This window comes from Muntiacus reevesi, chromosome 14 (assembly GCF_963930625.1).
Source record: "Muntiacus reevesi chromosome 14, mMunRee1.1, whole genome shotgun sequence".
In the NCBI taxonomy this organism is placed as follows: domain Eukaryota; kingdom Metazoa; phylum Chordata; class Mammalia; order Artiodactyla; family Cervidae; genus Muntiacus; species Muntiacus reevesi.
The window spans coordinates 34,334,735-34,361,224 of record NC_089262.1 but is presented as its reverse complement, the minus strand read 5'-3'; the positions used below and the strand labels follow the sequence as shown (position 1 = coordinate 34,361,224).

Sequence of the window (26,490 nt, the reverse complement as noted above, 5' to 3'; positions counted from 1 at the left end):
TATGTCTGTAAGTCTGTTTTGTAAATAAGTTCATGTGTTTTAATTGAAAGTTTTAATTAAACAGCTAACTAAACATCTAGGTTGTTTTAGCTAAACAACTAGTTTTAACTAGTAACAACCAGGTTGTTTTAATTAAACAGCTAGTTTTAACTAAACAACTAGGTTGTTTACTTCAGTCTTTTTCATGCAAAAATGAGCGCGGTTAAAAAAATCAAAAAGTCCAAACAACATAAAAGATAATGCAAGAAAAAGCAAACCTGCCACTACTCCAGAGATCTGTCTCTTGTTTGCCTTCTCAAGGGTGAACACTCGGTGGGTTGTCTATTTTTCCAGTAACTTTCTATGCATATAGAAGTTTTTCTCTTTTTTCTTTTTTCGATTAGGCAGTGGAGTGAAAAGATTAAGAGGCAGACAGGGCTCAAGTCTTGAAATTTCTACTTAGATTAATTGACATGTGTAAAATGCTCAAAATAGTGCCTGGTATATAATGCTTCTGAAGGGTTAGCTTTATCGTTTCTTTTCTTTCTATTTTTACACAAATAGAAATATATTGTACATCTGATCTATTATGCAACTTGCTTTTTAATTATTAATATGTTAAGTTTTGAAAGCTTGCTATGTTCTAAGCCCTTCATATACATTATTTCATTGATTTCTCATAACAACCTTTGGGCCAGGTGTGATGATTATCACTATTTTATAGACTAGGAATCAGACTGGGCACAGAGAGGTTATTGTGCAATGTTCTCAAGGTTATCGAATTTGTATTTAAATACTGGCAGTCTCACTTTTGTGCCTTCACTCTTAACTTCTTTGCTCTACTCTCTTTCAAATAAATTGTCTGATTTTTGTCTTTTCATGTTTATTGTGGGTGGTTTTTTGTATATTTTCTCTTAGACCAAAGCGGATAAGAACTTCAGAACTGAAAATCGTGAAGAAGAGATACAGGTACTCAGAACTATTATGGAAGAGAAGAAATTAAATTTTAATGCAGGTTTAAGTATAAAATATACACCTGTTGAAGCAATTGAAAAGCATAAATGTATGGCTTGTGGACATTCTGAGAAAGAATACATCTCAAGTCCTTCCAACAAGGGTGTTGAGGCTGCATTTCGATTTACATATTCCAAAGAAGAAATTTACAGACTGTTGTCATCATTTTCTTCTAAGCAGGTAAGATCAAACTTTAGCATAGAAAATATAATGGAGTATTTTGCAAACTAACCAAGCATCCTTTTTTAAGTTTAATTGTTTAGAACAGATAGTGCTCATAAGATAAAGAAAAATAATACTCAACAAATCTTCAAATGTGTAGGTAGCTAGAGGATCCAGAGGAAGAAAGTTAACTGGAGAAAAATCGCTTCAATTCAGTAGTAATGTGAGTGTTTGTGGTTACAAATAGAACAAGCATATTAAGAATTCAGAGCATACTTTTTGGGACTCCCCTGGCAATACAGTGGTTAAGACTTTGTGCTTCCACTGCAATGGGCACAGGTTCGATTCCTAGTTAGGAGTAGCTAAGATCCCACATGCCTGTGGTACAGCCAAAAAGAGATAGAAGAATTCAGAGCATTCTTTCTGACTGAGATTGTGGTAACAGACTGTTTAATCTATATTCTTTTCAGAATTACAATGAAAAATCATGCTCAGGAATTTTTTGGTAATTCATTGCAATGTCTTAAAATGATGACTACTTACTATAAAGTGTACTTCTAAAGTAACAACGCCATGAAATTATATACATTGCATATGAAATTGTCTGCTTACTTTGTAATCATACATTTAATCTGAGACTTTGAAAATGTGTTTGTTTTTTAATATTTAATCCAGATTTAGTGGTTTGTTTCATCTTTGGAATAAATATAGAATATACTTTCCGTAATCAGTATGATGCTGGTAAAATTCTCACCTCCCTTTTCTGATATCACAGTCACCTGTTTAAATATCCTCCTACCACTTAAAAAATAATACTCCTTTACTCTTAGTATTTATATTATGCCTAATTGTACAATTGGTTTTTTTAAACTTTTGTATTGTGGTATAGCCTATTAACAATGTTGTGATAGTTTCAAGTCAACAGTGAAGGTACTCAGCCATACATATATACATGTATCCATTCTCCCCCAAACTACCCTGCCATCCAGGCTGCCACATAACATTGAGCAGAGTTCCATGTGCTATACAGTACGTCCTTGTTGATTATCCATTTTAAATATAGCAGTGTGTACGTGTCCATCCCAAACTCCCTAACTATATATGTATACATGGAATGTTTTGAATAGGAGATTGACATATTTTCATATATTTTAAATGACTACTGTGGATATTGTTGGGACAAGATTATGAAAGTTAGTAGCAAAAGCAAGAAGATTTGTTAAAACCTACTGCAAGAATCTAGGTGAGAGATGATGGCAGTTCAGAAAAGGAAGTTGTAGAGTCAAACATGACTCAGTTTTTGGTCTGAACAACCAGAAGAATGGAGTTGCTATCAGCTGAGATGGAGAAAACTTCAGGTAGAGCAGGTTTGGAGAAGAAGACCAGTAGTTAAGTTTCAGGTTATGTTTGAGACATCTATTTGACATTCCTTTGGAGACATAAAGTAGTAAGTTGATGTTATGAGTCTGACATTTGGGAAGGAGGTCTGGAATTAAGCTTAAAGTTTGAGAAAACATGAAAGTCTCTCAGTCATGTCTGACTCTTTGTGACCCCATGGACTATACAGTCCATGAAATTCTCCAGGTCAGAATACTAGAGTGGGTAGCCTTTCTCTTCTCCAGGGGATCTTCCCAACCCAGGGATCGAATCCAGGTCTCCCACATTGCAGGCAGTTTCTTTACCAACTGAGTCACAAGCTGTTAATAAATAGATGGTTCCTAAAGTCATAGGATTTAATATTGCATAGGGACAAGGAATGTTAGGTTCAATGAATTAAGGTAAATAGGACGTGGTCAAACAGAAGAGGACAAGGTTGAACACTGACATCTTAGGAATGAGTGAACTAAAATGGATGGGAATGGGCAAATTTAATTCAGATGACCATTATATCTACTACTGTGGACAAGAAACCCTTAGTAGAAATGAAGTAGACCAAATAGTCAACAAAAGAGTTTGAAATGCAGTACTTGGGTACAATCTCAAAACCAATAGAATAATCTCAGTTTGTTTCAAAGGCAAACCATTCACCATCAGAGTAATCCAAGTCTGTGCCCCAACCATTAATGCCAAAGAAATTGAAGATTACTGGTTCTGTGAAGACCTACAATGCCTTCTTAGAACTGACACTTAATGTCAGGTGTCCTTTTCATCATTAGTTCAGTTGCTTAGTCATGTTCAACTCTTTGCAACCCCATGGACTGTAGCACAACAGGCTTCCCTGTCCATCACCAACACCTGGAACTTGCTCAAACACATGTCCATTGAGTCAATGATGCCATCCAACCAACTCATCCTTTGTCATCCTCTTCTCCTCCTGCCTTCAATCTTTCCCGCTTCAGGGTCTTTTCTAATGAGTCAGTTCTTTGCATCAGTTGGCCAAAGTATTGGAGCTTCAGCTTCAGCATCAGTCTGTCCAATGAATAATCAGGACTGATTTCCTTTAGGATTGTTTGGTTTGATCTCCTTTTCATCATAGGGGTTTAGAAGGCAAAAGTAGGAAGTCAAGAGACGTCCAGAATAACAGGCAAGTTTAGCCTTGGAGTACAAAATGAAGCAGGGCAAAGGCTAACAGAGTTTTGACAAGAGAACACATTGGTCATAGCAAACACCCTTTTACAGCAACTCAAGAGATGACTCTACACATGGACATCACCAGATGGTCAGTACTGGAATCAGATTGATTATGTTCTTTGCAACCAAAGATAGAGAAGCTCTATACAGTCAGCAAAAACAAGACCTGGAGCTGACTGTGACTCAAATCATGAGTTCCTTATTGCAAAATTCAGGTTTAAAAAGAAGAAAGTAGAGAAAACCACTAGGCCATTCAGGTATGACCTGAATCAAATCCCTTATGATTACACAGTGGAGGTGATGAATAGATTCAAGGGATTAGGTCTGATATAGCCCCTGAAGAACTATGGATGGAGGCTCATAACATTGTACAGGAGGCAGTGACCAAAACCATTCCAAAGAAAAAGAAATGCAAGAAGATGAACTGTTTGTCTGAGGAGGCTTCACAAAGCTGAGGAAAGAAGAGAAGATAAAGGCAAAGGAGAAGGGGAAAGATATATCCAACTGAATTCAGAGTTCCAGAGAATAGAAAGGTGAGATAAGAAGATCTTCTTAAATGAACAATGCAAAGAAATAGAGGAAAACAATAGAATGGGAAAGACTAGAAATCTATTCAGGAAAATTGGAGAAATCAAGGGAACATTTCATGCAAGGGTGGGCACAATAAAGGACAGAAATGATAAGGGCTTAACAGAAGCAGAAGAGATTAAGAAGAGGTGGCAAGAATACAGAAAAGAACTATACAAAAAAGGCCTTAATAACCCAGATAACCATGATGGTGTGGTCACTCATCTAAGGCTGGACATCTTGGAGTGTGAAGTCAAGTGAAATTTAGGAAGCATTACTACAAAAAAGCTAGTGGAGGTGATGGAATTCCAGCTGAGTTATTTCAAGTCCTAAAAGATGTTGTTGTTAAAGTGCTGCACTCAGCATGTCAGCAAATTCAGGAGACTCAGTAGTGCCCACGGTACTGGAAAATGTCATTTTTCATTCCAATCCCAAAGAAGGACAATGCAAAAGAATGTTGAAACTACTGTAAAATTGCACTCATTTCACATGCTAGCAAGGTTATACTAAAAAATCCTTCAAGCTAGGTTTCAGCAGTCCATGAACTGAGAAATTCCAGATAAACAAGCTGGGTTTCAAAGAGGCAGAGGAACCAGAGATCAAATTGCCAACATCCTTTGGATCATGGAGAAAGCAAGGGAGTTCTAGAAAAACATCTATTTCTCCTTCATTGACTATGCTAAAGCCTTTGACTGTGTAGATCACAGCAAACTGTGGGAAATTCTTATATAGTTGGGAATACCAGACCACTCTACCCATCTCCTGAGAAACCTGTACATGTGTCAAGCAGCAAGAGTTAGAACTTTACATGGAAAAGCTGACTGGTTGAAAATTGGGAAAGGAGTAAAAAAAAAGGCTATATATTGTTACCCTGCTTATTTAACTTATATGCAGAGTACATCATGTGAAATGCTGGGCTAGATAACTCACAAGCTGGAATCAAGATTGTTGGGAGAAATATCAACAACCTCAGATATGCAGATGATACCACTATAAGAGCAGAAAGTGAAGAGGAAATAAAGAGCTTCTTGATGGGGATGAAAAGGAGAGTAAAAAAGCTGGTTTGAACTCTCAACATGAAAAAGCTAAGATCATTGCATCTGGTCTCATCACTGCATGGCAAATAGAAGGGGGAAAAGAAGGAGAAGTGATAGATTATCTTTCTTTGGCCTCCAAAATCACTGCAAAAGGTGACTGCAGCCATAAAATTAAAAGATGCTTGCTCCTTGGGAAGTAAACTATGACAAACCTAGACAGCATAGAGACATCACTGTGCTGACAAAGGTCCATATAGTCAAAGCTATGATTTTTCCAGTAGTGATGTATGAATGTGAGAGTTCGACCATAGAGGAGGCTGAGAGCCAAAGAATTGATATTTTGGAATTGTGGTGCTGCAGATGACTCTTGAGACAGCAAGAAGATCAAACCAGTCAATCCTAAAAGAAATAAATCCTGAACATATGTTGGAAGGGCAGTTGGTGAAGTTGAAGCTCCAATACTTTGGCCACCTGATGTGAAGAGCCTACTCATTTCCCTGATGCTGGGAAAGATTGAGTTCAATAGAAAAAGTAGGTGGCAGAGGATAAGATGGTTAGATAGCTCATGAATTTGAGCTAACTGTGGGAGATGGTGGAAGACAGAGGAGTCTGGTGTGCTGCAATCCATGGGTCCCATAGAGTAAGATGCAATTAAGCAACTGAATAACAAAATATATAGATGGTTGCTTCAAGTTGTAGGCCTTGGTGAGACCACTAAAAAATTAGTGTGATTAGAAAAGGGAAAATCAAAGACTAAACTCAAGAAACTTCAATAGAAAGTGGTCTGAGGAACGAGGAGTGAAGGAAAGAGAATGTAGCCAGGGTAATGGCATAGAACCTAATTACTCAAAGTGTGTTCTGTGACCAGTAGAAGCAATGTCACTGGGAAGTTAGGATCTCAGACCCTACAACAAACCTACTGAGTCAGAACTGCATTTTGACAAGATTCTCTAGATGTTTATACTGTATGATTTGAGAAGCACTATCCTAGATGACAAAAAAGAGGAGTGATGAACTGTGTTAAATGTTCTAATATATGTAAGAGGATATGTAGAAGTGACCACTGGCTTTAGCATTATGAAGATCACTGGCACCTTCAGAAGAGGTTTTGAATAAAAGAGAAGTTTTGTTGGGAGTGGAGAGGGCAGCAGCATGACTGGTTTAGATTTAAGAGAAAATGGGGAAAGAATTGGAAACAACCAGACTAGAAAACTCTTTAAAGGAATTTTACTTCTAATTGGGCTTCCCTGGTAGTTCAGCTGGTAAGGAATCTGCCTGCAATGCAGGAGACCCCCTGCATTCAGATCTGAATGCAGGATCAATTTCTGGGCTGGGGAGAGTTCCTGGAGAAGATAAAATACTACCCACTCCAGTATTCTTGAGCTTCCCTGGTGGCTCAGATGGTAAAGAATCCACCCGCAATGTGGGAGACATGGGTTCATTATCTGGGTTGGGAAGATCCCCGGAAGAGGGCGTGGCAGCCATTCCAGAATTCTTGCCTGGAGAATCCTCATGGACAGAGGAGCCTGGTGGTCTACAGTCCATGGGGTGACTAAGAGGTGGACATGACTGAGAGACTGAACACAATGAGGGCAAAGAAACAGATGGCAAGTGGTCAGACAAGTAAAACCAAGAAATTATTTTATTCCCTTAAGATGGAAGAAACAAGAATGGATTTGGATGGGAATGATCTATCTCTAAAATAAGCTGAACCAAAGAATATAATGTCTTTCTGACAAGATACACCTCTCAATATTAGCAAATGAAAAGAAATTCAAACATATTTTGTGCATCTTTGAGATTTTGTTAAGAATTATTGTGCAATTAACCAAATGGAAAACATATAAATATGGAATAAGTTTTTTTAAGATTCTTGTTAGATACTGAATTATCCAGTATCAGTTGAAGTTAAGTCCTACAGTGTAAACAGTTGAGCTTCTAAAACATAAAATGTTTGCTGTGATGTTTATACATACCAAGATTCACCTTTAAAAAAAAATAATAAAATGTTTTAAACTCCTATGCAATCAACATGTGTTCACCACAACTACAGCAGGAAAATTTTAAAAGAACCTTCCACAAAATGATGGGTTCTCAATTGTGGTTTAGTTTTGCCTGGGACAGTCTATAGCATTGAATCACATAGTTCTTTGTCACTGCCCCAGTTTTCCTTGGGAAATGTAAGCCATCATCCCTGGGAACATTTAAGTGCCAAGGTGTTTAGATTGACTTAAAAACTACTTCTTAAAACATTATCTGTCTTTCCCTGTTATCAAAGCTTCAGAGGACTTAGGAGAAGGCACAGAAAGGCCTGAGACCTTGGTTTTCAGGACCAATCTTTGCCACAGATTTGGGGAAAATAATTTGATACCTTTGTATTCCAGTTTCCTTGTATGTAAAATAAGATTGGGCTTCATATATAATGCCTACATATCCTTCCATTGTTAACATTTTAAGTCAACTTAGTGAGGTATAATTTACATAAAATAAAATGAAAATATTTTAGCATATAGTTCCATGTGTTTTGACTGTTATATCCACCTTTGTAAGCACCTCCTCAAACAAATGCAAAATATATCCATCTCCTCAAGAAAATTCCCTCATGCCCTTTGAATCAATCCCCTACCACCTAGAAAGCAACTGCTGACCAGATTTCTCTGACCACAGCTTAGTTTCACCTCTTCTAGAACTTTATATAAATACAATAGAGTCATATAGTATATGGGCTTCCCAGGTGTCACTGGTGGTAAAGAACCCTCCTGCCAATGCAGGAGCATAAGAGACAAGCTCAATCCCTGGGTTGGGAAGATCCCCAGGAGGAGGGTATGACAACCCACTCCAGTGTTCTTGCCTGGAGAATCCCATGGACAGAGAAGCTTTGCGGGCTTTAGTCCACAGGGTTGCAAAGAGTTGGACATGACTGAAACAACCATACACACATGCACACATACAGTATAAATTCTTTGGTGTATATTTCACTCAGGAAAATATTTCTGAGATTTATTTGTATTGTTGCTGTATCGGTAGTTCATTCCCTTTTATTGCTCACTAGTATTCTTTTGTGTGAATAGACTACAATTTGTCTATTAATTCTCCTGTCAGTGGACATTTCTCATTTTCCATTTTAAGCTATTCTGCCCTAAGTTGCTATAAAAGCCTCTTACAGATCTTTTTGTGAACTGCTTTTACTGATCTTATGTAGAAATGAATTTGCTGGCCATGGAAGTGTTGACTTTTTTTAAGAAACTGCCAAACAGTTCTCCAAAGTGGTTGTACCATTTTACCCTTCCACCAGTAATACGTGAGAGTTCCATTTTCTGTACCTCTTCATCAACACTTTTGATAGGATTTTTAGTTTGTCGTTCATATGGGTTAGAGTGTTACCTTGCAGTCATGGCTGAAAAAGGTATTGACTATGGAAAGTCTAAATTTTGTGAGTTTTGAATTTGAAATAAGGGTGATAAAATTCATGTTTCTTTTCTTCTGCTCTGCAATAAAGGAAAAAATGTATCTGCACGTAAAAGGAAAAGTTCACCTGGGAAGATTTGTGATGAGAAGTCGGGATGTCATGCTGCAAACAACTTTCTTGGATTCTATAAATACTCTGCCAACTACTTATGAAAAAGGGGAATATTTTGCATTTTTGGAAACCTATGGAACCCACTACAGTAGCTCTGGGTCTCTTGGAGGATTCTATGAACTAATATATGTTTTGGATAAAAAGTCCATGGAGCGGAAAGGTATACTGAGAAATAGAGCTCTAGCTTCCAATGTTGTTTGAATCAACCACTATTTCTAGCACTAACCTCTTCCAGTGTTTAGCACTAAAAATAGTGGTAGAGTTCTATAACCTGAGTCTTTGAAAAAATTCTTTCCCTGCCTTTTGGCCTCTAAAATCCTATCAAACAGCAAGTTGACTTCCACCTCAGACAAGATAACTTGGCCATGTACTACTCAGCAAGGCTACTGAGAAATGCACAAATTCATATTGCAATATAATGTTATTTGGTGATGCTGCTTTTAGTGAAGCACTATTTACAAACGGCTTCCCAGTTGCGGCTAGTGGGTAAAGTACCCAGCCACCAATGCAGGAGACCTAAGAGATGCATGTTCTATCCCTGAGCTGGGAATAGACCGAGTAAGGCATGGCAACCCACTCCAGTATTCTTGCCTAGAGAATCCCAAGAACAGAGGAGCCTGGTGGGCTGCAGTCCATTGGGTCACAAAGAGTTGGACCTGACAGAAGCAACTTAACACAGTCTACAGCACTATTTACAAGGTGAAAGAAAGTACAAGAGACATCATTTATATAACCTCTTGCTTAATCTGTAGACTGGTTCAATTATATTTGTGCCAATTATCTTCAAAGTATTCTTGAGAATTGGAAAGAAAATGTTGTAAAGTTTCTCCGAGAGTACAAGGAAGAAGCAGTGGTAACATCATATAAGTCTAAAGCAAGTGTGGAAAATTAGTTTTACCTCATATGATAACAATTCTAACCATAAAGTGGTAGTTGAATTGGGTCCATATTAAGTAGGTTTCTGACCACAGTTGAAATCATAGAAAAGACTCTTATTGACCCTCAATGTCTGCCATATGTACAGAATAGGTCTGTGATCTACATAATTAAAATCTTAGCCTAAAGACTTCCTCAAAGCCTTTTAAAAATAAACTAAATGCAAATTTTATATGTTAATAAATTTTAATTATTGATTTTGTGGGTTATTATAGCTAATTACAATACTCTTTAAAGAGGTGATAGAGGTCAGCATATCTTTTTTCTCTGTTCTCAAAGTTTTGGGGTGTATCTCTTAGCAAAGGAAATGTTGCCAAAACCACTTCTATGGCTTCTTATCCTTAACCTCTGTGTCAAGTGAAAATAAAAGGGGGGCTCAGTTCTGATCCTAAAGCCTGACCTGTCCCCACAGTGGATAAACATTTTGTAGATGAAACAAATCTGAATGGCCAGAACCAATTGTTTTTGATGCCTCAGTCTTGGACCAGTAGAAGCATTGCCAGGGGAAGTGGAGCATGATGTTTCTTGGCTTATATTGCCTCACAAGGCTATTTCTGAGAGATGGTGTAAATAGGTCTCTAGGAGGCCTGACTGATAGGCTATATTGATAGATATCATATGGAGAAAGGGCACAAAAGGGATGTGTCTTAAATAACCTGAAAATCAGAAGAGAAGGGTGATCAAATCACAAAGGGCCCTTCAGGCTAAGAGTTGCTTTGGTGAAAAACCCCACAGGTTGAAATCTTTCATCATGGATAACTCAGAGCTACCTGCTTACATCTATGTACCTTCTAGCCTTAGTAGACAAAGATGATTAGGTCAATCCTGGGTCTTTGAAGAGCAAGTCACTCTTCTTACTTTTCCACTTTGCCACACCCAAGGAACAAATCACATCCTCCACCTCTGTGTGGGATGTCCAGACTCTGTCTGGTCATAGAAAGATCCACAGCTGAGGTAGAGAATCTAAGCTTTGGGGGTCTCTTAGGTATTTTCATCCTCATCTTAGAATTCTCATGCTTCTTAGGTTAAGGTTGGAAATTTAGTATTCTGAATTTCTAGCATTGTCTTCCATTTTTATTCTCCTTCCTCCTTCCCCATTGAAAATTCCACAGAACATTTCTTAAATTCTCACTAATTGTGGGTACACCAAAGACACTTGTTGAATGAATGAATGACTAAATGCCCTAGGTATCTACTTCTAAATCTCACTTTGAGATTCTAATCCACCATGGGATTAGTTTAGCCTATCCCTTTCCTTTTCATAAAGTATTTTGGCTTCCAGAACAAATAACTACATGTTTATATATGTGTGTGTGATCAGAAATGATAAATAAGAGCAAAAGCTATAAGGTCAATGAGCTGAGGCCTGGACAGTTACTCTTAAAGAAATAATTTCCTCTTTTAAACAGGGGAAGAGATGATAAATTATATACTCAAGTAAATATTAGGATTTTTCTTCCTTATTACTGGAGCATCCACACACCACAATGAGTCAGCTCCCAAGACCAGTGTCTACTAAAGAGCATTCATAGGACTAGAACTAAGTGTCATGTATTTAAACCATCTGTCCAAAGCTGGTTCCTTAACTGTTTCATGATTCTGTACCCTCATCTGTAAAATGAGGATAATGATAAAGCTTACCTCAAGAGGTTAATGTGAGGATTAAGTTAGTTAATTCCACAAAATACTTAGAATGATGCTGGGCACATAATCATTCAGTACATGTTAGACATTGTCTCCTTTTTATGGTATTAAAGATAAAGGTCTTCACAATAACCACCCTTGTCTGACTCATGTCCCTTTTCACAAGCAGTAAATATATTTGTCCTTTATCATTAAGTTGACAAGCAAAGTCAAAGGAGACCACTAGATTCTAGAATGAGGGCAAAGCAGGGCAGATATAACCTTACAGTTGAGTTCAGTAATAATGTCTAGGAATCTAAGTCAGTATGTTTCTTACAAAATAACAAAATTGGAATTTATTGATGATATTGATAGATATTATCTAATAATTTCTAACTAAATATATTAAACAGGTATTGAACTGAGGGACGTACAGCGATGCCTCGGGTTTAATCTGGATTTGTCTGTGAGGTTTGGAGTTGAAGTTACAGGAAATATTAGTGTAAACCCTTGCTCAAAGAAGGGTACGGGTAAAATGGGTAAGTATGATCTAACTTACTTGGGTAAAAAGAAGGAAGAAATGCCCATGAGAATTGCCCTGTCACTTGAGTCTTCTTTATTGTCTCGATTCTTTATTTAAAAACAAAACAAAAAACTAAAAGTGTTTAAAGCTATTTTACATTTTTTTCTTTCTTTTTATTTTTTTTTGGCTGAGCCACACCAGCTTGTGGGATCTTAGTTCTCTGGCTAGGGATCCAACCTGGGCCCTTGGTGGTAAAAGCATATAGTCCCTACCCCTGGACTGCCAGGAAATTCCCCAAAACTATTTTATCTTTATAGTGTTCCCCAAATGGCTATAAACACAAGTAACTTGGGGACATGTATTCAATGGCTGGACCCTGAAGTGCACAACTCTGGCAGTGGTCATTGAAGATTTGTATGTTTATCATGGCAATGGTAGAATACCAATGGTAGAAAAATATCTTGAGGAAAGTTTTCTTTATTTTCCCCTGATTTTAACAAAGCTTCTGAATGGCCTAGCGGAAGTGCTGTCTGTGTCCATCAAGAGAGGAGAAGGCCAAAGCCATCTCCTTAACACTCTAATTTTCCACCTGACTCAAAACCCCTAATTCATCCTCACCCAACTGGTCAAAAAGTACAAACTTCCAGTTATAAGATAAGTACATACTATGAATGTAATATACAACATGATGACTCTGGTTAACACTGCTGTGTGATGTGTTTGACAGTTGCTAAGAGAATAGATCCTAAAAGTTCCCATCACAAGGAAAAAACCATTTTTGTAACCATATGAGGTGATGTATGTTAACTAAACTTTGTGACAATCATTTTGTAATATATATGTGTGTATGTCAAGTCATTATGTTGTCCACCTTAAACTTACACACTGTTGTATGTCAATTATATCTCAATAAAACTGGGTGAAAATGGGAAAATCCCTAACCCATCCTTAACGTTAAGTCAGTACATAACTTTTTAAAGAAATACAAATTGCTTGGTATAAATATTATGTTGCTAATCATTGGCAGATTTATAATCAAGAGTGGTGCTGGAATTCTCAATTTTTCATTCTGACCAGAAATACTTAAGAGCATTCTCAGAAATGCAAATGCCTAAGGCTCACCTTTAAAGAGTCAGCTGACAGTGGAGAAATAGAGGAGAGGAAAGCCTAATATTTTTAAAAGCATACCAGTCACGAACATGTGGTCATGAATGGAAACTACTGCTGAAGTGAGAAGAAAGCTGACCTTGCCATCAAATGTCATAATTTCAAAACTTGACCCTGAAGCTTACTGTGTGATCTTGGGCTAGTCACTCCACCTCTCTGAGGTTCAGTTTTCTCATCTATAACAATAAGGAAGGATAAAAATACCTTCTTGAAATTAGATTTTTAGTTCAAAAAATTCACAACTCTAAATGATTCACCCAAATCTTTTTAAAAGTGGTTTGGTCTGGGAGAGACTGAGGAAGAAACGTGCAAAAAAAAAAAATGTGGTGGAAAAAAAGTTTGCTTTTTATTTTATTCTTTTTTATATTCTTTGATATTTTATAATAATAAAATAGTCTTAAAGCATATTTATACAAAATATAAAATATAATTTTGAAAGTAAGTCTTCAACAAAAAATGCATGCAGTCAAGGTTCATGTTGGACTTCCCTGGTGGTCCAGTAGTTAAGAATCTACCCGCCAGTGCAGGGGATATGGGTTCTATTCCTGGTCTGGGAAGACTTCACATGCTGTGGGGCAGCTAAACCTATGCACCACAACTACTGAAGCCCATGTGCCCTAGAGCCCCTGCTCCACAACGAGAAAAGCCACTGCAATCAGAAGCCCATGCATTGCAACTGGACATTAGCCTCTGCTCACCACAACTAGGGAAAGCCCATGCAGCAATGAAGACCCAGTGCAGCCAAAAATAAATAAATTTATTTTTTTTAATAAAAATAATAAAAAATTCATCCTCATGTCCCCATGTGTGCCCATGCTTAGGTGATGAACTGCAATTATTGTGTTGTGTGTGTTCAGTCACCCAGTCGTGTCCAACTCTTTGCAACCCCATGACTACAGCACGCCAGGTACCTCTGTCCCTCACAATCTTCTGGAGTTTGCCCAAGTTCATGTTCATTTAAATTATTAATGTATCTCAAATATCATTCCATTTATATTTTCTTTACAAGGATTGAAATCTATAATTGTCTAATAAAAATTATCCTTGGATCTCTTCTTGGCCTTTTGGCTAAGATCAAGTGTAAAAATTACCCTTGGAGATTTGGGGTGAAAAAATTATCTAAGTAATATTTATAAGTAAAATTCAATAAATGTACTAGAACTATACCTTGTTAAAGGGTTCAATAAATATTTATCAAATATCACAGAACTATACATGCTTTACTTATGTCTTGTTTGTCTTCTCAGACGCGAACCCAGAGTCTGACCTCTTCGATGATGTTATTACATTCATAAGAGGAGGAACCAGAAAATATGCAACTGAGCTGAAAGAGAAACTTCTCAAAGGAGCCAGAATGATTAATGTGACTGACTTTGTAAACTGGGCCTCTTCCTTAAATGATGCTCCGGTGCTCATAAGCCAAAAAGTAAGAAATACTTCTTTTCAAATAGAAGATATTGTCATTTTCTGACTAAATGTAACTTCATCTGAAAGACATGTGAGTATCAAAGTCACTCACTCACACCCATCCCTGAAAGCAGCGTGGCATAGAAGAAAGGTGGGGAATGGGCATCAGACCCTCGCGGACTGAGTGTCAGTCTCTGTTCCGCACTAGATGAGGAACTTCTGCAACGCTGAGCTCTCCAGGGCTCCGTTTTACTCTGAGGACCTAGTATGATCGCTTATATAGACACTACAGCACAGATTGGTGCAAAATAGCTGCCCAGGAATTGTCAGCGCCCTTCCATCTGTGCAAGTTTTTCCTCACCTTCAGGTGACATCATACCACCCTTTTCGACACAGGAGAATCGTATTTATCAGGGGCCTTTGTGAAAGAAAAGTTTATACGTTCTCAGAAAGTAAGACCAAGGATGAGAAATTCCCATGGTTAGGCAATCCATTCCTTTTTGTTTCTTGATCATAATAGTCTTCAGTTTATAAACCTTTTGTGACTTTACAGTCTGGTGCTTATTCCTAAGGAAAAAAAATGACATTAATGACATTAATTAACTATTAATATAAAAATATAACTGCCAATGTTATTTAGCCTCATCATTCTCTCCCCAAACTAACTAAAAAGGTATCTGTTTTCCTTTACTGCTTATTTTGTTCCTGATATTGTTAGAAAGTATTTTTCCTACTATCTTCTATAAAAGTGAAAAGGAAAAGTTTTAGTTGCTCAGTCCTGACTCTTTGCAACCCCATGGACTGTAACTCACCAGTCTCCTCTGTCCATGGAATTCTCCAGGTAAGAATACTTGAGTGGGTAGCCATTCCCTTCTCCAGGGAATCTTCCCAACCCAGGAATTAAACCCAGGTCTCCTGCTTTGCAGGCAGATTCTTTACTGTCTGAGCTCTTTTTCCCTGTCAGTTTCACAAATTTCTTCCCTCAGGTCAAATTTATCTTTGATTGACCCCATACTTCCATTTTATTAATGAGCTATAAAGTTGTTGACATTTTTGATAGGATTAGTTATTGGGGAATTGGGTTTCTTCAATCTTCATTACTGTATTTAAAGAGGGAGTGAAACCACCAAAGCTACCTCGTTTACGTGATTGAGAAACTCAGAAACTGCAAAACTGTAATGGAAATCTGAAAATCCAGCCAGCTGTAAATGTGCAAACACATCCATGAAAGACTTCAAATTTTTGTTCAATAGCTAGGATAAAGAGAAGAAACAAGCTAACCAAAATTAAAATCAGAAGAGGCCACTTTTATTTTGTCATATTTAAATAGTATTTATATTCATTATCTTGAACTCAGTGAAATAAATCTGTCAGAAGATCTCAAATAGGAAAATAATTGGTTGAGAATTCCCTGGTGGTCTAGTAGGTTAGAACGCTATACTTTCACTGACAAGGGCCTATGTCTGATCTCTGGTGTGGGAACTAAGATTCTACAAGCTGATTGGCCAAAACAAACAAGAAAAGAATTGATTTAGGTAGAAGTTTACATTCAATTCATGCATTCATTCATGCTCAGTCATGTCTGACTCTATGACCCTATGGACTGTAGTCCACCAGACTCCACTGTCCATGGAATTCTCCAGGCAAGAATACTGCAATAAGTTGCCATTTACTCCTCCAGGGGATCTTCCCTGGGATCAAACCTATCTCTTATGTCTTCTGCATTGGCAGATGAAGTCTTTCCCACTGCACTACCTGTGAAGCCCTTACATTCAGATGGACACCTAAAGTGACTTGTCTTCTCATCTCTACAAAGAAAGTTCAACTGTTCTTGTATGAATCCGAAATTGTTCTCTGAGGAGGTCCTAATAATAATTTATCATATTCTATCACTGTTGTTGTTCAGTCACTAAGTCATGTCCAGCTCTTTGCAACCCCATGGACTGCAGCATGCCACGCTCCCCTATCCTCCATTATCTCCCGGAATTTACTCAGTTTCATGTCCATTGAGTCAGTGATGCTATCCAGCCATCTCACCTTCTACCACCTGCTTCTCCTTCTGCGTTCAATCTTTTCCAGCATCAGGTTCTTTCCCAATGAGTTGGCTGATCACATTAGATGGCCAAAGTTTTGGAGTTACAACATCAGTCCTTTCAGTGAATAGTCAGGATTGATTTCCTTCAGGATTGACTGGTTTGATTTCCTTGCTCTCCAAGGGACTCTCAAGAGTCTTCTCCAGCACCACAGTTCGAAAGCATCAATTTTTCGACACTCAGTCTTCCTTATGGTCCAACTCTCACATCCATACATGACTACTGGAAAAACCATAGCTTTGACTCTATGGACATTTGTCAGTAAAGTGATGTCTCTGCTTTTTCATATGCTATCTAGGTTTGTCATAGCTTTCCTTCCAAGGAGCAAGTGTCTTTTAATTTCATGGCTGCAGTCACCATCTGCAGTGATTTTAGAGTCTGAGAAAAGAAAATCTGTCACTGCTTCCACTTTTTCCCCTTCTACTTGCCATTAAGTGATGGGACCAGATGCAATAACCTTAGTTTTTTTTCATATTGAGTTTCAAGCCAGCTTTTTTACTCTCTTTATTAACCCTCATCTAGAGACTCTTTTAATTCCTCTTTACATTCTGCCATTAGAATGGTATCATCTGTATATCTGAGATTGCTGATATTCCCTCTGGCAGTCTTGATTCCAGCTTGTGAGTCATCCAGTCTGCTGTTTTGCAAGATGTCCTCTGCGTATAAGTTAAATAAGCAGGGTGACACTATACAGTCTTGTCATACTCCTTGACAATATTGAACCAGTCCATTGTTCCATGTCCAGTTCTGACTGTTGCTTCTTGACAGGCATACAGGTTTCTCAGGAGTCAGGTAAGGTGGTCTGGTACTCCCCATTCTTTAAGAATTTTCCAGTTTGTTGTGATCCACACAAAGGCTTTACATAGTCAAAGAAGCAGAAAGAGATGTTATTCTGCAACTCCCTTGCTTTCTACATGATTCAACAAGTGTCACCAATTTGATCACTGGTTCCTCCGCCTCTTTGAAACCCAGCTTGTACAACTGGAAGTTCTCACTTCATGTACTGCTGAAGCCTGGCTTGAAGGATTTTGAGCATAGCCTTGCTAGCATGTGAGATGAGAGCAATTGCACAGTAGTTTGAACATTTTTTTGCACTACCCTTCTTTGGGTTTGGAATGAAAACTGACCTTTTCTAGTCCTGTGGCCACTGCTGAGTTTTCCAATTTTGCTGGCATGTTGAGTGCAGCACTTTAACAGCATCATCTTTGGGATTTTAAATAGTTCAGCTGGAATTCCATCACCTCCAATAACTTTGTTCATAGTAATGCTTCCTAAGACCTACTTGGCATCACACTCCAGAATGTCCTAGAGCTGCTGATTTTTTAAATCTCAAGTCAATAAAGTATCTGCTGAAGACTTACTACTGAATTTACTAGAACTATTCAAAGACCTTCATAGCTCTGTTGACTCAGTACTACTGGCTGGATGCAAAATACAGTTTATCCTATTTTTAAGGACAGCTATTGACTCCCATATTTCTAGACTAATAGGTATTTCATCTTCCTGATAGCTCAGTTGGTAAAGAATCCACCTGCAATGTGGGAGACCTGGATTCAATCCCTGGGTTGGGAAGATCCCCTGGAGAAGGGAAAAGCTACCCACTCTGGTATTCTGGCCTGGAGTATTCCACGCACTTTATAGTCCATGTGGTTGCAAAGAGTCAGATATGACTGACTTTCACTTTCATGCAGGCATTTAATCTAAAATATCTGTATGTTTCTTTCTTCAAGAATTGGGAGCTTGGATTTTTCATATTAATGCTCTACCTGAGAAAAAGTCAACCATAGTGAGTCCACCATGAAACACTTCTTAAATTCATCTTATTATAGAATAAATTCAGAGAATAGTAAAATAATATGAAATTTATTGACTCTGTTTGGCTTTTAAATCTCTAAAGAGATTTGAGATAACGCTTAATTTAATCTTGAAATAGATTCAAAATTATTTCGCTCCTATAAATGCAAAGTCCTTCGGTTAATTGGCATTTCCATGAGATAACTGAACAATCTATAGTCATGGGTTTATTCTTCGGTAATTGAAGCATTCCATTGTCTGTGTATGATGACATGTCCAAATATTGGGATGACCATAATAAAATAATTGGCCTGTCTATTCAATTATGCAAAAAATGGGAAAATCCCCTCCCTACCCGTATTAAATTGGTTTATATTTAATTCTCTGTAGCAGTTTACATCAATTACCTAGGTATTTATGTTGCAAAGAGTTTCTCTTGGAGGAAACATGAGGAAGTTACATCAGTCTAAATTAAAAGCTGCTTAAATATATTACTGAGATTTTCTAAGCAAAGCACTTAGTTTTATTTATATTTATTTTCCACACCAAAGTAACTATGCCCATGCTATATTAAGTAAAATACAGTGGCTTTGATTACCCTTTTGTTTGTGTGTGTTTCAGCAGACCCCAGATCACTTCTTGAGGAATGTCTTGGCCCAGCCCAAGAATTGTCCTTCAGCCCTTCTCTGCAGAGGAGATAAGCTAGGTCACCCTTCCAGTACTGGGTTTGTCGTAGTCTTCAGCTTTCATGAAAATAAACTATTTCAATTTCCCACTTGCCTGAATATTAACACAAATGGCCCTATGTTTTGCCTCAATAGAATACCTGAACTGTGGTTTCTTTAGCTTACTGCCACAAACTAGTTATTAAAATGTCAGCTGAGCAAAATTACATTTAGTAAGGATTGCCTGAAAGATATAAAGTTTATGATTTCCTCTAGAGCAGCAGCAGTAGAGATCGATCGGTATAGGTGGCATATAGTATATTGACTTCCTACAGAGTTTTATTTTTGCATTATAAAAGTGAATTTATGCTTGCTTTATTTACTGAAAGGATGTTACATAATACAACATCCCCTTTATGAGAACTCATGGGAGATATTACTCTTCATTCTCAGTTTCAAGGATCATTTTGTTTCTCTTGGGAATCAAGGTGAACTTTTCTTACATGCATGTAATTATTAAAATTCAGTTGTCTTATTCAACTCAGTAGAAACATAACCAAATTTTTGACTCACTTTGTGCACTGATGGGGCCTCCTGCATGACTTCTGTGCATTTTTGTTGCTTTTGCCTTCATCTCGCCTTCGCCATGCAGTCTCAATTCTCCTTTCCCTCATTTCCCTCAGCAGCTCTTATCCACCCACATGTCAAGTTTTATTAAGCTCTTTCGGGAACAACTTTAAGTAAGAATGAGTTAATTGATCTACCATTTTTGTTTATCATGCAATTCTTAGAACGATGCACCAGATGTTAAAAAACATCAGAAGAATTTTAAAGAGGTGTGGCACCAGTGTTCTACACTGTGGTCATTACAGTTACAGTGACATAGTAAAAATCATCTCTAACTCTCTTGTACAGCAGTTTAAAACAAAACACTTTTTCAACAAACTAAATTTTGTTCACATAGTTTCATTAAGTTGACATTAAGAAACTTAAGTGTAGTTAATATTAAACTGTATTGTGAATTCATTGTATTTTAGCATGTCACATGATAGATTACATCTACTGAAAATTCATAATTTTTATGAATTAGCACATAGGATTCAGATTTTAACTTTGACATCTTTACTTGGGAGAAAGAAACCTCTACTGAAACTGGTAGAAAGAGAACAGTTAGTTAGTATGGGAGAACAATGAAAACTGTTTTCTTACTTAACAGAAGGCCAAAGTTCAACCAGGGAAAAAAAATGCGGCTCTTAAAGCAAACTTCAAGAAGTGCATTTTCATTGTTCTTTGTCTTCTTTTAGGATTCTTGACTCCAGGGGCTCCTCTGAAACTATTTGCCATTGCACGTCATTTCTTTTTATCTCTTTAAACACTGTTTATGAATTTCATCCAAACAGTATTTTCTCTGTGACCCTCTAGTCCTGTATCTTCAGTTATCTGGCCTTGACTTTCCTTTGAAGGGTAAAAACAAGAAGGATTTCTTTTCTTGAAAATCAAAATAACTCTACCACATACTTATGCTGTTTGTGCTAATGTGGCAACACTGGTAAGAGGTTTCTTTCTTCCAGTTAAATATGTCAGAGTTGGGATCTGAATCCTACATGCTAAATTCATAAAAGACTCTGCTGCGGGACAGCTGTGGGAACTTTGTAGAAGTTCTTGATGTATTCAGGATATGAGCCTATTCTCTTATATAACAGTGTTACAGATGTCTTCTTTCATTGAGGACTTTCACCCTTGAGTGGCATTCTTTTTTGTTTTTATTGGCTGTGCTGTGTGGCTTGTGGGGATCTTTGTTCCCCAACCAGGGATCAAACCTGCATCTCCTGCAGTAGAAGCACAGACCACCAGGGAAGTCCCTTTTCTAGTTTTCTATTTTATTTTTTTATATAATTTATTTACTTCTTTTGGGCTGTGTCCAGTCTCAATTGCAGCATGCAGGAACATTCGTAGTGGCATGCGGGCTTCTCTGTAGCTGAGGCACACAAGCTTAGTTGCCCCATGGCATGTGGAATCTTAACTCCCTGACCAGATATCCAACTCATATCTCCCACATTGCAAGGGATTCTATCAGAGTAGCTTAAGGCTTGAGGTGATTTTATTTTCTTCCAAAGAAACTACATATTTATATTTTAAAAGCTTCTGGGGTATTGACTCAGGATTATGTTTAAACTGGCTGCAGTCTTTGCCAGGGCTTCCTCAGTTCCAATTCCCTCTTACTTCTAGGGCTCTGGTCCTTGAGTCTCAACCAAAAACACAACTTGTTTACCTTTGTTGTTTCTGAATTCCAATTTTTTTCCCAGCCTAGTAATATGCTGCCCTACCTCTTAACTCCTCTTTCTGATTTAGGAAATGTGTCAAGGGGACTGTTGACCCAAAATACTGATCTCGCCTCACTGAATTTACACCACCTCCCTGGTCTTAGCCTAGCCATTGTTTTTGTTATCTTGTTAGTTCTCCAGGGTCTTCTAGGGGATTTTTAAATTTCCCTTTTATTTACTTGTTCAGCTTTTCTCACTGTCCTCAGAAAAAGGATTGGTTAACATTATTTAATCTATCATTACTCTTCTGCAGGAATTTGTGGTATATTTTTTAATCTCATCTTTCTTGAGTCTTCAGATTCTAATTTCTTCTAAATTTTGCTATCTCATTTCAAAGTACTATGCCATCAAAGGGTCTCATTTGCAACCCTATGGACTATAGTCCATGGGATTCTCCAGGCAAGATTACTGGAGTGGGTTGCCATGCCCTCCTCCAGGGAATCTCCCCAATCCAGGGATTGAACCCAAGTCTCTGATGTCTTCTACATTGGCAGGTTGGGTCTTTACCACTAGTGCCACTTGGGAAGCCCATATATGGTTTATATAGATTTTTAAAACATAACTCTATATATTCTATACGTGTTATATATGTAACATAACTCTACTGTAAGAATTTTTTAAATTCTTCACTATATTACTAGAGTAGTCTTTTTGTCTTTATACCCTCAAATCTCAACTTCATACTCATTTTCTCAGGAAAACTTTTCCAAACTTCCCTGATTCAATTGTGACAACTATGTATCTTACTCCAGGAATTTAAGGGTACAAAATAAATCACTTTGCTTCATTTATTTGAGTATAATTAAATTTGAGATTTCCACCCTTCCATGCTGCTGGAAAATCCATCCATCATTCATTTGTTGGATGGATTCAGGGTGGTTCTTGCTTGTCCAGATGTTTCTCTTTGGGAATTAAGGATATGATATATGTAAGTATTTAGTCCATTGTGGTCACCCTGATGACCTCATGGTTCAAGTTTACAAGTTTACTTGACATCAAGTGGTTTCAAACTTTCCATGCCAAGATTGTGCATTGGAGACATTGACAAACCTGTAGCCTGTTCCCTGATAGCCACCTTCTCTAGGGGCCCTTCAAAGATTTTGCTACTTGCCAAAACAGCTGTTAGAGATCTAGTTATGGTTCCTGCTACTTGAAGTATATGCTAACTCTATCTCCTTCCTGGACTGGAGGAAAGCTCTCCTTCAAAGGTAATAAAAAAATTGTTTTTAGGGACATTCTGGACTTGGCATCACACATAAACCTCCTCTTAGACAAGAGATTGCAAGTGCTTGTCTACCTTCCAGAAGGGGGAGACAGAAAAAAGGCAGCAAAAAGGATTCACAATAAACATGTCAGTAAACTATCTTGCAGTATCAGTCTGCCTTCCTCAGTAATGGGCTTCCCTGGTGGCTCAGATGGTAAAGAATCCACTTGCAGTACAGGTGACCCAGGTTTGATCCATGGATCGGGAAGACCCCCCACCTCCAACCCAGAGAAGAAAATGGCAACCCACTCTAGTATTCTTGCCTGGAATATCCCATGGACAGAGGAGCCTGGCAGGCTACAGTCCATGGGGTCACACAGAGTCGGACATGACTGAGTGACTAACACACTTTATCTCTATAATGGGATCTCCATGATTACAGAGATCATGGCTAGTATAGGCTTAAAAGCTAACATCATGTTGTTGTTGTCATCCACTCAGTTGTGTCCGACTCTTCACAACCCCCTGTCATGCTCCTCCATCCATGGCATTTTCCAGGCAAGATTACTGGAGTGGGTTGCCATTTACTTCTCCAAGGGATCTATCCAACCCAGGGATTGAACCCAGGTTTCCCGCATTGCAGGCAGGCTCTTTGCCATCTGAGCCACCAGGTCTTAAAAGCTAACATCATAGCTGACAATAATAATCATTCGATAAGCCTTTGTTGAATTAATGAATCAAAGAATAAATAATTTAGTCAAAAATATTACATAAACTAAAATATCAGTCAGTAGGAAAAGACCTAAAATTAAATGTTTTTCTCTCTTGCAGCTGGCTCCGATATATGATCTGATTCCAGTGAAAATGAAAGACGCCCACCTCAAGAAACAAAATTTGGAAAGAGCCATTGAAGACTACATCGATGAATTCAGTTCAAGGAAATGCCAACCGTGCCAAAATGGAGGGACTGTGGTTCTGCTGGACGGAGAATGCGTGTGTTCCTGCCCAAAAGAGTTCAAGGGAGTGGCCTGTGAAATAAAAAAATAGAAAATTTCTAAAGGTGAGAACAACCTCGTTAACATCATTAAGGACAAAAATATGCATTTGGGAGTTATTTAATTTGAAAGCTAGTTCTTCAATTAATTTGCACTAAATTTCTAGATTAGCCATATAAATAGAGGATAAAAATGGAATGAATAATGGAAATGGACAGATCAACCTTTATGTGTCATTTAGCACACAGTTAACCTCCCCCTCTTCCTCTAAGTAGAGCTATAGACAATAAATTGTAATGATTGTGTTACTTTTTTAGTTATAAAAATTTTACATAAAGGGATAAGTTTACAGAAGTATAACAAACATCCCGGAACTCACCATGTGGATATGTGTGTGTGTGTGTGTGTGTGTGTGTGTGTGTGTGTAAATATACATATACAATAAATACTTCAGAACCCCTTTATAAGAAAAACAATCACAGATACAATAGATTACTTTGTATCACATCATCTCCCTGCAAAAATCCCAGGTTGATTCTTGTCTCCCACAGAACTCAGATACAGTTACTGTCTTTTTCTTCCCGTTTGATTGGTATGTAATTGATGTACAGCATAGTATAAATTTGAGTATAGCATAATTATTTGACTTACATTTCACTTACCTGATTATCACAGTAAATTAGGTAAACACCCATCATCTCATCTATTAATACAAGATTAAAGAATTAGAAAAAAAATATGTTTTCCTTATGATGAGAACTCAGGATCTACTCCATTAACAAGTTGCATATAATGTGCAGCAGTATTAATTATATTTACCATGTTGTACCTTATATCCCGAGGCCCTCCCTATAGCTCAAATGGTAGAGAAACTGCCTGCAATGCAGGAGACCTGGGTTCGATCCTTGGGTCAGGAAGATCCCCTGGAGAAGGAAATGGAAACATAAAGTAGTTATTTATCTTATAATTGGAAATTTTACCTTTTTGACCATCTTCATTCAATTTCCCCTATTCCAACCCCCATTCTCAGGTCACCACAAATGTGATCTCTTTCCCTATGAGTTTGTTTGTTTATTTTGTTGATTTTGAAGTGTAATCAACCTATAACACTATGTTAGTTCCTGATACACAATATAGTTATTCGATATTTCTATACGTTTCAAAAGGATCACCATGATGATACGTCTAGTTATCATCAGTCACCCTACAAAGATTAAATAGTTATTGACTACATTCCTTACACTGTACATTCCGTACCCCGACTCAGACTTTGCACTTCTTAATCTCCCTCACCTATTCCTCGCCTTCTTTTACCCTCCTCCCCTTACAGTCACTTTCATTAAATTAGGAGTGTTTCCTTCTGGTTCATATTTTTCACTTTTCCCAAATACATCTGTGCCAATGGGAAAATATCCAATGCTGTTTTGGATGCTTTTTTAATTTACATAAATGGTATTTACTGAATTTTAATTTTTTAATTTTAACTTTACTATCCTCCCTGGTGGCTCAGATGGTAGAGTTGGCCTGCAATGCAGGAGACCCAGGTTCCATCCCTGGGTTGCGAAGATCCCCTGGAGAAGGAAATGTCAACCACTCCAGTATTCTTGCCTGGAGAATCCCATGGACAGAGGAGTCTGGCAGGCTCTAGACCAAGAAAACTGAGATTCTTCACTTTTTACAGCTAATCATCTGAAATTGTATTTCAATATTTTGCTTTTTTCAAGGAGGAGTGACTTTAGCCATCTTTCTAAAACTGAGGATTTTAATTAGAATCCTAATAGAAAAGTAAGTTTCAGCTCAACTGTTAATTATCACAAGATTAGCTAGATTAATTTCTTTTGAAAATCATAACTTACTTTTTTTATTGAATAAGCAGTTTCCTACAACAAAATGTCTGAAACAGTTATGCAGTTTCCTCAAAGATTTCACAGCCTCAAGTTCATCATTCAATCAACCTTTCAACAAAGGTCCGTCTAGTCAAAGCTATGGTTGTTCCAGTAGTCATATATGGATGTGAGAGTTGGACTATAAAGAATACTGAGTGCCAAAGAATTGATGCTTTTGAAGTGTGATATTGGAGAAGACTCTTGAGAATCCCTTGGACTGCAAGGAGAACCCACCAGTCCATGCTAAAGGAAGTCAGCCTTGAATATTCATTGGAAGGACTGATGCTGAAGCTGAAATGCCAATACTTTTGGCCACCTGCTGTGAAGAACTGTCATTTGAAAAGACCCTGGTGCTGGGAAAGATTGAAAGTGGGAGGAGAAGGGGATGACAGAGGATAAGATGGTTGGATGGCATCACTGACTCAATGGACATGAGTTTGAGTAAGCTCTGAGAGTTGATGATGGACAGGGAAGTTGGTGTGCTGCAGTCCATGGAGTGGCAAAGAGTCAGATGCTACTGAACTGACAGAAAATATTTTTGTATTTACAAAGAAAATTTTAAAGTTTTTGCATACAAGTGTTTTTTGCCCTCCTTAGCAAACACAGAAACTCAAGAATATGCTGACAATATACATGTTAATATTTCTCAGAAATTTTAGGATAACTGATTTATCCTATATACTGACTCTGTCTCTCACCTATCTAAAATGTCAATACTATGTTCTGTATTCCAAGCAGCATTTGTAGCAAAAAATTCATACTCAGGACCTCTGTTTTCTACCTGTTTCTCTATATGTGGAATATCCTTCAGCTTTCTGTAATTTATTCAGCTCTGTCTTCTAACTTTTCAGCTACATATAGACTATACCCTATAATGAATGAGAATTTTCTCAAATTTATTTTAATTATAAACTAATTATAATTAATTATAAATAAATTTAATTTCTATTTGTTTGAGTGGTT

General features: G+C 37.6%; 1 protein-coding gene across 1 annotated transcript in view; it reads left to right on the top strand.

Moving 5' to 3' along the window:
• Window positions 1-26,490, top strand: part of C9 (complement C9) — a 47,288-nt gene that overhangs the window by 18,352 nt on the left and 2,446 nt on the right. The window contains exons 5-9 of the mRNA XM_065905638.1: window positions 898-1,173; window positions 8,830-9,070; window positions 11,883-12,008; window positions 14,407-14,585; window positions 23,478-23,706. Of these exons, the coding sequence (XP_065761710.1) occupies window positions 898-1,173; window positions 8,830-9,070; window positions 11,883-12,008; window positions 14,407-14,585; window positions 23,478-23,693 (1,038 nt within the window). The 3' untranslated portion in view covers window positions 23,694-23,706. The remainder of the gene's footprint in view (window positions 1-897; window positions 1,174-8,829; window positions 9,071-11,882; window positions 12,009-14,406; window positions 14,586-23,477; window positions 23,707-26,490) is intronic.